At 40.1% G+C, this 15,145-nt stretch overlaps 1 protein-coding gene across 7 annotated transcripts; it reads right to left on the bottom strand.

The window, feature by feature from the left end:
* Positions 1-1,784: 1,784 nt before the first annotated feature.
* Positions 1,785-15,127, bottom strand: TMEM237 (transmembrane protein 237). Of its 7 annotated transcripts, none has more exons than XM_048953232.1 (13): positions 14,692-14,774; positions 13,367-13,398; positions 12,396-12,406; positions 11,822-11,878; positions 10,316-10,429; positions 9,947-10,061; positions 9,081-9,241; positions 8,360-8,483; positions 7,149-7,340; positions 6,267-6,340; positions 5,851-5,944; positions 4,845-4,966; positions 1,785-3,886 (listed from the first exon to the last, which is right to left on the bottom strand). In XM_048953232.1, the coding sequence occupies exons 1-13, from the start codon at positions 14,719-14,721 to the stop codon at positions 3,819-3,821; spliced, it is 1,194 nt and encodes a 397-aa protein (XP_048809189.1). In that variant the 5' UTR covers positions 14,722-14,774; the 3' UTR covers positions 1,785-3,818. The 7 variants fall into 7 exon arrangements, with proteins under 7 accessions (XP_048809189.1, XP_048809190.1, XP_048809192.1 ...); XM_048953233.1 differs by lacking the exon at positions 14,692-14,774 and adding an exon at positions 13,802-14,662; XM_048953235.1 differs by lacking the exons at positions 12,396-12,406; positions 14,692-14,774 and adding an exon at positions 15,108-15,127.
* Positions 15,128-15,145: the final 18 nt, after the last annotated feature.

Here is a 15,145-nt window from a genome sequence, read left to right as displayed (position 1 = left end):
TTTTTTTTTGCTGCCATCTTTCTCTTATTTAGCATTTAACACTATGTAATATAATTAAAAACTTGTCACAAAAGAAAACTTCTGTTATATATCAATCATCCTTAATATAACCATGTTATTATGTTTCCTACTGTCTTGGTCTAATGACAGATGTAGCAGCTTGTGAATGTCTGAATGGATGAACATAGGATAAAAATGTGATTTAGTCACAATAAACTTGATTTTCTATATAAAGTATGTCAATAAGTATCCATTGGAGAAATGATTGTTTCTTCCAACTGATATCAATGAACAAAAGCAAGCATTACCAAAAAATTACTTAGTTTTACCTTACATCTCTCTTTTCCCTACTCCCTTTTTCTACTCAAAAGTGATGTAAGCAGTTTTTAGCCTGTGTAATCATGGAAAAATATTTAAAAAAGACTGTTCTCAATGTGTCTGACAAGAGGAAGGTACCAAAAGTAGGTGACTTATGTGCCCTGTCTTTAATGCTAGCAAGTAGTTCTGCTAAACTACATTAGGTTGTCTAATAAACCACTAAAACACCTAAGCTAGCTGTAATGACTTGTCCCAATGATGGTCTTCTCTGATTGATGAAGAAATACTATAATTCAGAGATCCTGCACAACACATCCTGTGAGACTAATGTCCAAAGAACAGGAATATGAACCACACTGCAAAATCAATTTAGTTGGTGCAACAGTGCAGGCACAGACTTAACGACTTAGAAAAGAAAGCACTGAAAAAGAGGTCTACTAATATGTAGCAGAATAACTTTCGGTAATCAAAATAATTAAATCTGTCCAGAAACTCAAGATTCAATGAAGGAATAAATATTAGATTTAAACTGGTTGCTATGGAAACCACCATGATTCCCAAAAGCAAGCAACTGATCTTACTCCGCAGATCAGTTACTTAAACATGCTAGTTATCAAAAAGCCCCACAAATTTCTGCAAAATGCAAATTACACAAATTAGCTGCAATTGTATTTGGCTTACTTTTCATTAAAGTTTTGCATACCATTGCTTAATGAAGAGTTTCATGTTATTACATCATTTAGCTGGATTTTAAGATTGTCTTGAAGGAAATTATATAAAAGAGGCTTTAGATTGTTTCCAAAACTCTCGCTGTAAGAGTATATGAGCAGTTCTGGCTGAAATGTACTTTACTGCTGGTTTCTGCTGGTGATGATCTTGCCCTGCCCTGGGCACCAATGCCTCCACATCCATCAGTGGTATGGCTCTGGCCTCTAGTGATAGATTTTATGAACACATTCCTTGCATCAACTTCGTTCTGAAAGCCTTTGCAATGTGAACTTTTATAAGCTTTTTAAGCGCGTCCCTCAGGCCACTAAACCGCCACAACTCCCTCCATTTTCTGCAACCACTTGCAGACACGCCTCTAAGCCAAACCCACCCGGGCCCAACCCGCTCGTCTCCCCGGCTCCTCCCCTTCCGTAGCACCGCCCGTACCTCAGAAGCCTACACGTTTCTTTGGCTCGGCCCCTTCGTGAGACTCCAGCGCCGATTGCCCGGAGGAGGAAGGAAAGGCGGTACTGAAGTGGCCGCACCGCCTCCTTTAGGCAGAGCCCAAAATGGCGGCCGTGCAGTTGCACCGGCCGTTAGGCGCGCGCAGGGCGCCTCCTGTTGGCGGGAAGGCGTGTTGGCGGCGGGCCGCGGCTCCGCGTTTCGTCCCGTCGAGCATCCCACGGAGCTTTGCTGCAAAGACGCCGAGCAGCACTTCATCACAGAATCAGCTTGTATACAGTAACAGAACGTTAGCGTTGAGAAAGAAACAACTTAGACTGATTTATTTTAAACAAAGTAAGCTTTTGGAAACAGTACAAAGTAGTACAAGCTGACACTCATTCTGACCACTTCCTCACTCGTTTCAGATACTTAAAAACAAAAAATTGGCACCAACTTCTCTGCAATTTTTTTCTTCAACACAAAATACCGCATTGAAAACAATGGTAATGGAAATGCACAAAGGCATTTCAATTAAGGCTTCTACATATACTGCACGTTCTGCAATTAAACATCTATTCTGTAAACTTTAAGATGTTCTAAAGTTTTCCAAGTAACTAAATGCACACACATAAAAAGCAGCTAAATTCCACTGTGAGGCTCAACAGAATGAAAACTACCTTGTAAAAGAGGTAATAAGCCATGAAATTGTTTATCTAACTGTGATTTTAAATGGCAAACCTCAAACCTCTTTCATTCATCTAGGTTATACTCAGGTCCTCCAAAAAAGGTACAAACTAGGAAGGCAAGTTTGGCTTGAACTACTGATGCCATTAATTAAGTCAAAAAATCACTGCTCAACCATCTCACAATGAGAGCAAAATCTGGCTCCTGGCTAGCATTGCTTTGTTTGTGGGATACTTAGAAGGCCAATTCCTAGGAATAATTTCAGAAATGAAATCAAGCAGTGACGTTCCTCATGTTTCTCTATACTGATTGGATGCCTTCACACTGTTGTGTCAGAGCTCCATACCTTATGAGAGAAGTTATACTTTTTATATATATGCCAAGATAACAGAAGCATGAAATAGCAAATAGAATCCATTACTAATCTCATCTTCAGGAGCTCAGCAATTCTGTAAACCAAACACACGATGCTTGAAGAATCTGTGATGTGCATTTCCCACTTTGCAAGGAAATTACTGTGTAGAAACCTATGTGGGAACACTAAGTAGTGGCCTCATCTCTCATCTCCTACAGCAAATCACAAGGACCTCCAAAGTAACACTGATGGGGAGCAGCATCCTGAATCTCTTTGTTATAATGTACAATGCAGCACCGGCTGTAATCGAGCTCCACGGTATTACAAGAATACATACACCTCATAATAATTGACAAAAAGGTTAAGCAGTTCCTTCCCACAAACAAGTGAATGCCCTAAAATAGAGCCAGCAGTTACAGAAAATGTTTCAATTCCAGTAGAACTCTCTTTTTTCTCCCCTCTCTAGAATTACATAATTACTTAAATTTGCTAAATAAGCACCCTAGAACTCAAGTTCTTGACAGAGCAGAAGCTGTCCTAGTTATTCATGTTCCCATTCTTGTTTTAAAGCAACTTAGGCAACAGTATAGAACCTTACTGGCTCTTTCACATCTCCCTTCCACTCATTCATCTAGCTAAACTCACCACTACTTTTATAAAACACAGTAGCCTCCAGGGAATTTTGACACTGCACAGCTTTTAAAACCACCCTCAGACACATTAAATAAAATAATGCAAAACTCAATACATATTAAATAAAATTTAAATCTAGTCTTGTGTAATACTTGCATGAGAAATCTATTTCAGACTAGCTCTTGCCTATGTCTGCTAAGGAGATAGTTTTATCCTGCAAGACATCTGCATTTATTCACTTAAACTGCTTTCTTCCTAAGATTTGTTTACGTCTCCCATCTCTATGGAATATCTTAGAAAAAAGACATAGTTCAACTGCTAACAGCGTCAGTAACGAAACACAGATTGATGATGACAATATAGCACTGCTGTCAAAAAAGCACTGAATAGCAGATCTTCAGAACTCACCCATTTCCTCTGCCTGTCTAGGTAGCAATGTTTACAGAAGTACCTTGACTTTACATACTGGAGATAACATAGATTACAAAATAAAAAGAGGATATATAAAAGATTTCAGTCACATTTGAATAATTAAAAATTAGCATACATAAAAGATCCATGAAATATATACAATATAAAAATACTTTTTTTTTTTTCTTTATGAAAGTTATAATACATGGTTAAAATACAGAAAGCTTTGAGCCATCAGTTACAGCTACAAGGTGCATGTTCCACTCTATGGCTGGACTCTGGGTATGATGACTCCCTGAGGAAATTCCTCAATTTCAGTATGAAACATCAGTTCTGAAAAAAAGAGAAAACAATACTGCTTTTACTGAAGAAAGTTTCACCCGAATATTATTACATTATTCCAGAAAAGTTCTATGGAATTTCCCCAAGCCTCCTGCTTTTCTTTGTAGCCCTTGTATCAGCAATTCAGTAATGGGAAGACCCACCACTGTCTTTAGAAAACTGCATTTGTCCTCCCACATTAACACAACTAGTACTGACATTAGCAACTGATCATAGGAAGTAGGCTTCAGCCTGGACATTTAAATGTGTATCTGAAAGTAGACTGATAAATTGTTCCAGTTTTGAAAGTGTCAGAACCAAGACTGAAGATTTCCATTTAGAGACCTGATCATTTACTGTTTGCCAACAATTCGTCAATGTGGCAAAATTACACAATCTGAACGTGCAGCACTGTAATTTTATCCACTCAAGTTTTGAAATCCCACACTTCTTTTTGTTTTGCCATTCTATTAATACTTCCTTACTACTTGGGATAAATCCTAACAGAATTTTTGTACTGAAATCGCTGAAGCACGTTACCTAATCCTAGTTGACATCTGTAAATATCTATAATCTCATCAAAACCTGAGCTAGATCACACCTCTGTCTTCCTTGAATAAGCCTTTTATTACTTCAAAAATGACTTCTAATTACAATTTAGACATCTACTGTAAGTTTTACTTCCAATAATTGTAAAAGCTGCCAACCACTTGTTTGTTTGTTTGTTTTTTAAACTAATTGAATTACTAGAATCAATTAGGATAACTGGCAGCAGCTGAAATATAGAAAGCTGTAAATTAACATACTAGATTAATTCAAAGAAGCATATTTAACCAACCTTCTTTGGTCTCCCAAACACAAATCTGTTCCTCAGTCATAACATTTCTCAGTACTAAACTCGAGCACCCAGTGCAGACCATATTAGATAAAAGTCTGAACAAATAAGTTTTTGCCAATTAACATTTCCTACCTTCACTGTGGTCTAGCTCCGGTCGGTAAGACAAGAAGATCCAACTTGCCCCAACTAGAATAGATACTACCAGATTCACCACAATCCATGGCTGAAGAATTTCTTCCTCCATACCTGCAGTCCTGGGAAAAGCACATCAACCAATTAGCCAGGTTACACACTAGTATGCACATATTACAATAATAACGTCAGCAGAATATCATAAAATACAAATAAAAAGCTTGCTAAGTCAGATGTAATAATATCACTATCATCCTAATGGTCTGGCTTTACGAAGATCTGGTAAAGAGATTGTACACCAAAGACAGCAACTTATCTCACAGAGAACATTCACTTGCAGATTTCAGCAGTGCATTCCTTTCCCTGGCTAAGAAATAGAAAACAAAAACCAAAACACACTGTCAAACTTCACTATGAGGAAAGATATCATATGAAGTCATCAGCAGATCTTATTTTCATCACTTCTTTGTAGGGCAGCAGGCAAATGAGCAGCAAGTCATTGAAATCTGCCTGGAAACCAGTGCAAGAACTTGTAGACAGAGGCCAGATAAGATGGGGGTTTAGGTAAAAGGTTAGGATTTAAGTTGGCTGATACGTTTTATACTGTCATTAATACCAGCAGGTTGAGGTTTTGTTACTAGAATCCAGATTTTTCAATAAACACTTACAAAAGCTCTAAAAAAGGAAAAAAATAGCTAACTGCACACAGCAAAAGAGATACTTAAAGTTTCTGTCACCCTCCATGCTCTCTCAGCATCGTTCTAACAAGATGTTCAAGTTACGATGCATTCGTGACCAACATGACTGAGACCAAATATGACTTCTCATTTCTGAGTGAAGGTTTCCGAGGTTCAAGGCACACTCAGACAAAGGCAAACGCAGTAATGGAATTCTTCGTTAATACTTTCTTATGCATCTTATATAACCTTTTGAATCCAACAGTTTGACTAAGATTCATAAGTGAGTGATGTTACAATTTACAGAAGGCCTTTCTTAGGTTTCCTACCAGATGCTGCCATTTTCTGAAGGTGGTGTGTAGAGGTTAATTCTGTCACATGTCATCTGCTGACTTAAGGATAAGATAAGAGCAGTGAAGTACACTGGAAGAAATGAAATTAGTGTCAGGTATAAAGCAAGTAGAAAATGCTTTCTCATCTTTTGTGCTATGCATTCGTAGGAGGAGAAACAACCATCCTAGCAGTAGTGTCACTAATGCTACTACTGCAAATACTTTAAAAATGCGCAAAGCATCCGTAATCCTTGAATGCTATTTTCATCTGCTCCCCAAGTCACTTATTTTAAGGTAGACAATAACTGTGGAAGAAAAATCCACTGAAAACAGAACGCAGGATTTTTTCCATTTACTTTATTTCTTGAAAAATCATCTATTTTTCCTCATCCTATTCATTTCAGGATACTTACAGAATGAAGCCAATGCCGCTGGGTCTAGGGTAAGAAAACCCCTCAGTGCAACTGATGCTTTTGCCAAATCAATCCTGATTAGAAAAACAGGAGTCATTAACACAGCTCAGTAAGATAATATTGTTCTTCTAACAGTGTTCTGTTGCTTTTGCTTTTTTCAAGATACCTTTTCCTGTCTGTGTTATAGTGCCTTAATAAGCCACTATGCTGCACACACAAGCAACAATCTTCATTATGCCAAGCTCCAGAAAGTTTGAAATTAAGGATGATGTTCCATAAGTTTTGTAGCTTTCACACTGCAGTCAGGGAGAGTGGGGAGCGATTTGCTCCCCCCAGTCCTTCCCATTCATTTCAGTGTCTGCACCACCAACAGAATTAATGTTAATAAAACTACTTACAAAGCTCACATTGGTACAGGAGTAATTAAGAATAAACTCAAGATTCCTTTCTGACACCACTTATTGAAAAAAAGACACAATTCCTTCCACGAAATAGACTCCTTCCCTGTCTTACCACGCCACCAAGGAAACAATGCATCATTAAAATAAACTTCAGTGAAACCACTCTTTGAGACATAATGCAGAAGCATCAGGTGAGCCAGGTAAACTGTTTATATAGCTATGTTGCAAACTTAACTGAATAAGGAATTCACATGAAAAGTAACCTAACAGAAACAGCTGTTCTCTACTCCCCTCCACCACAGCTCTCCCATTTGGTTTACTTCCTGATTACACAAACAGCACTCGTACACTGAGACAAGGCAGCAGGTAATGGACAGAAATGAGTAACAAAAGCCTGAATATACAAGTACACCTTTTAACTATACATCAGCTATGTGCAAAATCATTCAGCAAGAGTATCATTAAATCATCAACAATTTACCTATCAAAGGCTGAGACCGTGCTGATAGACAGCAACAAGTAGAACAAACTTTGAGCAGGGTAGGCTAGCATCTTATACTGCTGGAGCAGGTTAGAAACCGTGGTAAGCTGATTTCCTGCCAAAATGTAGATAACAACGATGTTCCATACAGCATAGCCAGCAAGAAAGCCATGGGTAAAGAGTCCGATTACCCTGAAAGGATAACAGAATATTTGAGAAGTTTAATGCCTTTAATTAGGCATTAAACTACAGATGAAAAGGCCTACAAATTCACCCCTTCAATCCTGCTGCTGTGATAGATTGTTTTCAAGTGCTTTATTCTGATCTAGTTTCAAAAATCCTAAGCAATAAGACTTCTGCTTCCTCCCCTGACAGACTGCACAAGAGCGTGAGCACACAACCAGGAAAGTGCAGGTGTTCTGTCTGGTGTTGCTACATCCCTTTACTAATGCTACTGGAATCAAATACTTTCACTCTGTCTGTTTCCCCATTTTATCTGTAGCTCCCCAAGACCACTGCCCCTTTCATCTATGCAAGACTCTTTAATCCACCCCTGAAAGAAAGTCAGTCTCTTCAGAATTTCTTCAATCTGTAATTGCCTTCCTCGCTAAGCTAGGATCAAGCATGGGTTTCCAGGTAAAATACAGAGACATGAAAAAGTTGTCATCTTCCCATTCTGAAACACCATACAACCACAGACGGAAAAAAATATATATCATTTTTTACTTCTGTGTATTTATTTTCTGCAATTTATGCCCAGTCCAACTTCACTCCTCCTTTTTTACTGGAAAGAGTTCAGACATTTTAACTCTGCTCATATCACAGCTGACAGGTAAATCTCATTTTTCTTTTTCTGTAGGTCCCTAGTATTTCTGTTATCATACATATCTCTTTCTATTCATCTTTCTTCTGAATCTTAACAATACAGCTTTCTTAATTAGCTTCAGCTTTCTGTTCTTTTTAGAGGTTGCATTTCAAATGGATGTCTTGAGTAGAAATAGATATTACCGTCAACAGAAAAAAGCTGGAGCACTTATGCCACCTGCATACCCAACCACCACCTATTACAAGTATCCACATGAAGTAAAGATACATCCAGAGATAGAGAAGAGACGCTGAAGTCTTAAAGATAAGAAAGAAAAAAATAAAAAAATAAATAAAAATCCACACAATGATTTCAGTTTCTTTACATCAAAACATTAATCCATCACCTGAAACTTCGGTGCACTGAGAGGGCAACATCTCTGGTGGTCCAAGACGACTTCACATCCAAAAGCACGTTGATATTTTCAGTGGTTTTAATCAATTCTGCACGGTCGGCTGCTTGAAAGCGCCCTAAGAGGATGAGAAAATTTATTTCAGAGAGAGCCATTAACTTCACTCAATATTTTGACATTAATGCTTGAACTTCCTATCAAAATTTCCATCAAATTTCTTCTCTCTTGTGCCCCCTTTTCTTCCCTGCCAGCTTCCATTCATATTATGATGCCTCTGTCAGTGTGGTGTACCCTCACAGACCAAGATTTATGAATCTACAGCACAACTGGGTAAGTACTCAGTGTTCTGTACTAAAAAAAAAACAGCAACAACAAAAAAATAACCTTCCACATGCATGATTTTTTGCAATATAGTAAATACTTCTCAACCTGTTGTGACAGTATTAGGTCAAGTGAGCGCAGTTCTGTACTACCAGGTTTTTTTCACCCACAGAACCACAGAACTAAAAAATCCAACAAATCAGTAACCCTGCAACACTAGCATTCACTGCTGAAAGATTACAACGTACATTTCTTCTCAAGTATTTTTTTTTGCTGGCCAACTCCCTTTTAAAATTCTGCCCAATAGCAAAATATTTGGATTTTAAATACAATTAGGTGCTCATGCAAGAACTTAAGTTAAAAAAAAAATAAAAAAATCACACAATGCACTTACGATTTTTTTCTACAAACACCTTGCTGACAGGCTGGCTAATTCCACTGGGAGCAGCAAACACAGGCTGCTGATCTGGGCTCCTTCTGTGTTCATCTTCAATGATGTCATCCTCCTCTACCTCCAGCTCATTGGAACAGTGTGTTTCTACCGGCCGAGCCTTCCTATTATCACAAGTCATACAATGGGACAGAAGAAGGAGAAAAATTTAAAACTTGAAGATTTCAATGAACATTTACCATTCCTAACCTCACTGATACAAACAGATTAAGCTACTGACCAGTATATTACCACCACATAAACTTAAAGCTATTATTCTCACTAAAGCACTAACACTAAGCCTTGATTTGGGGGCTTTTCTTTCAATTTAGATACCTTCTTGTGTCAAAACAATAATTTGGGAAAAGTACAGAGCAAGAGATTAACAACCAGGAAAAATACGTAGTAATTAAACACAAGGCCAAGAGAATGGATGCTTGTGGTTGGAAAGGCAACTAGAATGTTGTAAAGGCATAGCTCTTGGAGAAAAGGCCATTCAGGAGGATAAGAAAGCAGCTGTTTCTCAGAAAGTTAAGAAAAATACAGGAAAAATGAAAGAAAGCAGTTATGTGTTTTAATTTTTTATGTACTGAAACAGTAGGCTCATGCTACCATACTCTGAACTGAAATGCGTCCAGATACACACAAAACAAACATGTGAAGAAAGCGAGATCTTAGCCCTGGACAGGACTGCATGCATACAATTTGCTAAGCAACGTAAATGGTACAGTGAACTTCCAAGATCCTGTGTCTTTGTAAAGTGACACTAAAATGTTATTCAGTTACTTTTACTGCCACAGATATTCCGAATTATGAGCTATTCATCTCACTTGGTTCTTTTTTTCTGTTTGCGGACCACTGGTTCTTCAGCTTCAGGAACATCCATGCCATTTCCATTCTGAAATAAGGATGCAATGTTCTGCTGGGTAAAGGAGGTCTCAGAATCTGGAGATTTGAAAAAACAAGCCACATGAAAATTGTATAGCTTTTATGGGATTAGAGACACATTCACATTCACATTTACTACATAAAGATGGCAGAAATGGCAACTCTAAGCTATCATTCACCCAGAGATTAATTCCACTTGTTAAAAGGGCACTCGATTTGAAACACTTTAAACCAAAACACAAACTGGCCAGTCATATTGTTGTCACCAGGTTTTATTCAGCCTTCTTTGCAGCCTACCGTTATTCACGTACCAGGAGGTACTTTCTTCTTCTTGCGTTTCCGCTGAGGAGGGACATCCTGAGGTTCAGGAGTTAGGGGCTCACTGCTTTCAGACTGCCGACGAACAGTCGCTTGGACAATGTCATCTAAAAACCAGAAAAAAACCTCCAGCAACTTCAAAGCTGCTGAGAAAAAGGCAAGAAAATGCTGCTACCTGTTACACAGCGTAGAGTATCTGTATCTGCCCAGATGAGGTGAAAACATAATGGCTAGAATACATAAGAGATGGGAAGCAAATATGATAATAAGAATATACAAGATGAAAACATACAGTCTTTGTTTCATCATAACAATTTCACATCTGGGAGGAAATGTAGGTATGCAGGAAGTAGCAGGATTCCCATTCGGGTGTACAACAGAGGACTGACGGAATGGAATCTACTACAGCAAGGAACAATAGCTCTGTATTTTTCCTTTCTATGTGCAGAAACAATGATGCAAGGGACAGAAAAATTAACAGTAACAAGTTGATTCAGACTGACAGATAAATGTGTTAAGGCAAAACGGTGTAATAACAAAGGGAAATTTAAATTAATTGCTGAACAAACAGCACAAGAATCCAGGAGGAGCAGAAAAAAAAAACAATTCTGAAGAAAGCTTACTCCAATCTGAGAGAAAAAGGGCTAAGCCTTGGAGGAACCAGCTTTTCATGGCAGGTAAACATGAAATCTCATCAAATGTTCTAGCATCAAGTGGCATCTTTTCATACAGGAGGACAAACCTTTTTAGAGTGCTTTTAGAGCCTGATATTTTGCACTCTTTTAATCAAATAAGGGAGATTTACTCATCAAACCATCAGTCCCAAATCAGCTGATTTACAGAAATCCAGTAGATTCTATCAACATCGATTCTTTATCAAAGCAGATCAGACTTGTAATTTTGCTTAAAAGGATGTTTATTCAGCAGATGCACTTCTCGTAAAAATGCAAAGCTCTGCTGTCAGCCATGCTTCATGCTCTTAACTCTCAGGTGACAGTGGAACGGTTAACTTGTGACTTTATTGGGCCGAGGATTTAAGTTGAGCCAATTTGTTAAACTAGTTGTATCTTAGTTCATTCAAAAATTCAAGCACTTAACACACTCAACATTGCAAGCAGCTTACAGATGGAAGTGACTATTTAATTAAGTATTAACAAAATTGAGAAAGGAAAAAAATAGCAGGAATAAACATTAAAGCATTTTTTGCAGTTCACTATTAAAATTTGCTCTATTACCAGTATTGGGAATGGATCCAGGGAAAAAGAGAAGACTGAAGAAGTTACTTTAAGGTAGCACTGCAGACTTGCTCTAAACATACAGACTGTATTCCGGTGGTGGTGTGTGCTGGGGAAAGCACTTGACACAAAATCAATTTTAATAAAGAAACTGAGAAGAATATTATTCCAAAACAGAGTACAAGACTGAAAAAAACATATTTGTCAGGAGCTTGGCTACAGTGTAGGTATCACTCAGGATTACAAACACAGGTGGAACCTTACCTAAAGGAGTCTTTCCTTTGGGCTTTCTTTTTTTGGGACGACTGAGTGGAATGTCATCTGCAGAACAGAAACATAAGTCAATGTGCACAGCATGGAAAAATCTCCATTTTTCTTTTTTAACAACCATACCATTCCAAATTAAGAAATAGAGTCCTTTTTACAAACGAACACATCCTTCAGCTTTTAAAGATAAGGTGACAATTAACTGATTTGCACAAGCAGGAAAAGTGCAGTCGAAAACAGGAAAGCAAGACAACAAGCCTGTCTCGTGCAACAAAGGCTAATGCATGTTAAGCGAAAAACCAAATGATGCTCTGAAGAATAAACTGCTTCTTTAGATCATAGTGACAACATTCCAGTTACCCTGATTTATTATGGAACTACCAATTGGTAAAAAGAACAGAGGAAAATACCAGATAGTTCTCACAGTAGCAGCCCTAGTACCCATGCAATTTAAACAATTATCAGCCTACATTTAGGAAAACTGTAAGGACCAATCCTTCAAGAGAGGATGAAGCGACACCAAGAGGAACTATCCGTGTTTATGATTCTCTTTGATGACAGAATAACTCACCCTGGTTTCCACTTCACATTTAATGAGAAAAGGCGTTGAAGAGCAGCACAAAAGGAACAAAGGTAAGAAGAGAGTTAGTTTTTAATCAACTCACAACAGTGACATTCTCTCTACTTTTTTATTTAATTCCCTTATTTCATTCCTATGTCTTTTTATTGGCAACTGTATACAAAAGGGTTAAGTGTACAAAGCAATCAACCAGACTCAACACTTTGCTAGTGACTGTGCAGTTTCTTGATTGGCCAGCTGTAGATCAGATTAAAAGCTATAATCACCTGGCTAATTAAAACTTGCCTGACATATAACAAACTAACAGAAGTTACGAAACATTAGAATATATACCTTACTAAAAACACACTATCTTTATATGTTGCCAATCATGAACACCACATTTTCTCTAAGGTACTTTGAAGGAATTCTGACATATCCATATGCCATAAAAATCTGTAGAGTTGCTTTTCCTTCCACATTGATCATTAAAATGCTGGGGGAAAAAAAGCCCAAATTTCTCCCTATATTACATCAAACTGATAAACACCTATGTCTCCATTTGATAATATCTAGCTTGATTTGAAAAATCCCTGTCCTGAAGGATTTGCAATTTAAATATGTCAAAGAATGTGGAAAAAACAACAGCAACAAAGAGTTAAGGGAGAAGACAGTGAAAAGAGAAACATCAGCAAGACTGACTGAAATGCTAATAAAACTCATGCTGCTCTTTGTCCAAGACTTTAAAAGGTTTAATCTACCTGAATATTAAAAATGAGGTAAGTTTTCTCAGCCTCTAAAAACATCATGTGCTTTATACCTTTTGTAAGGGATTCTAGGATAACAAAGTGGCAAGAAAAGCAATGTTTTAAAAGCTACTGTAACTATGCAGGTACTTATTAAACCGATTTTTCTTCATTTCATTTCTTTCAAAAACACAGCGGTAAAAACACAATCAATCCTGTAAAATGAACTGATCTTACCTTGGCACTGGAGGGAGGGCACGTGGGGGGCACTGAAACGTAACAGAGAGACAGAAGTCAGCTTCTCCCAGTGCAAAACCATCCCGAGGTCTGTTAAACCACTCCACAGAGGACAGCTGCTTCCAGAGGCAGTAAGAACTCACACCATCTATGTTTTGCCACCTATGCTTCTGAAACCAGATTCTAAACATCTCATACATAACCAAATACATAAAAAGTAAGAAACAAGTATCTCCCATTACCAATCTGAAATACAATTATTGCACTGGATGATTCCCATCCAGATGCAGGCGAGCAATTCACTTGCTGATTTTGCATTACATAATTATATTTAAGAAGTACAGCACGAAACATTTCCCATGTTCCAAGAATTCAGTCGATACCAGCAACACAAAAGGCTGCTTGACCAGTAAGGCTCAAGGGTCCCCAACTCACCACTTGTTTTTTCCCCATATCATTGGAAGCAGTTCCCTGGAAGAGGCACTGTGAACAGTTCTCCACTCCTGACGTCGCTCATGCTGAACCCCCGCTAATTCTGAACTAAAAATAAGCTTCTGGCAGCCCGGATTAGCTGGCTATGAACCTCCCTGCCCCTGGGCCAGGGCCCAGTGCTACTCCTGCTGGAATCAATGGTAGTTTGCTCTGGCAGCAAAGCTCGTCCTAAATGGCACCCGCCCCAAAACCGCATCGCTCCATGCGCCGTTAGAAGTTCAGGTGAGCACTACTCGGGGATTTTCACCTGACAGATGAAACACCCTGAGTGAGGAAGGGAGAAAAAAAAACAACCTAAGTTTAGCTCAGGGCTCATTGCTTTCATCGATTCCTACGTTGGGAAGGAATCTATCGTTAATTATTTAGGACAGGTCCAAGATCCGCAGCCCTTAGTTGCAGCTCCCCAGGGCCCGTAGGAGCACGCCGCAGACCCAGAGCGCAGTGCCGGCTGCAGGAGAAGGGGCCGTTCGGAGCCACCAGCCCCGCACACCGCGCACTCCCGGCACCATTACCGTTCCGTGAGCAGCCGCAGAGCCGCGGGAACGCGCCTAGGAACTCTCCGAGGAGGAAATACACCCGCGGCCGGGGGTCTGTTCAGGGAAGCAGAGCGAGAAGTGCGGCTCCGGTAACGCGGCACCAGCAACGCGTTTGCCCTGCCAGCGCGGTGACCGAGCTGCCCCAGCTCTCAGCCCCGGCCCCGCTCCCTCCTCCAGGGCAGGCCCTCCCCGGCCGCACCGAACCGCCGCCAACGCCCGCACCGCGGCCGAGGCCGGAGAAGGCTGAAGGCCCGGCCCCCCGCCGCCCTTTTCTGGGGAGCCCCGCCGCGCCCTCACCCGCTCGGGGCCCGCCCGCGGCTCCGCCATGCCGCGCCCGCCGCCGCCGTCCCGGACCCCGCAGGGAGGAGCCGCCGCTCGCTTCCGCCCCGCCCCGCCGCTACGGGCGCGATCCTCGGCTGCACGGCCGGCCGCAGAGCGGAGCTGCCCGCACGGATTCTCAGGCCGGTGGGCGGGAGGGGGAGCGGAAGCAAGGCTTTTTCCAAACTGGGATTCTGGCTTCCTTCGTCTCGTTATCACTGACACTATTCGCAAATGAAGCGATAAGCTCTAAACGGGAAGAAAATTAAACCGCAAAGGGAACGAACACACGATGCTGCGCTTTTCTGCCAGCTGCCTTTCAATTTATGTCCCACTGCTGTGAGGGGCACAGTACCAGCCCGTGCACCGGTCCCTCTCCCACTGCTCCTACTCACCCCATTCCAGGGCCATGGTGGGCTCTGCTTTCCAGCGC

Source organism: Lagopus muta, chromosome 8 (genome assembly GCF_023343835.1).
Source record: "Lagopus muta isolate bLagMut1 chromosome 8, bLagMut1 primary, whole genome shotgun sequence".
Classification (NCBI taxonomy): Eukaryota; Metazoa; Chordata; class Aves; order Galliformes; family Phasianidae; genus Lagopus; species Lagopus muta.
The sequence above is the reverse complement of the archived record's forward strand: the minus strand, read 5'-3'. Positions and strand labels throughout refer to the sequence as shown.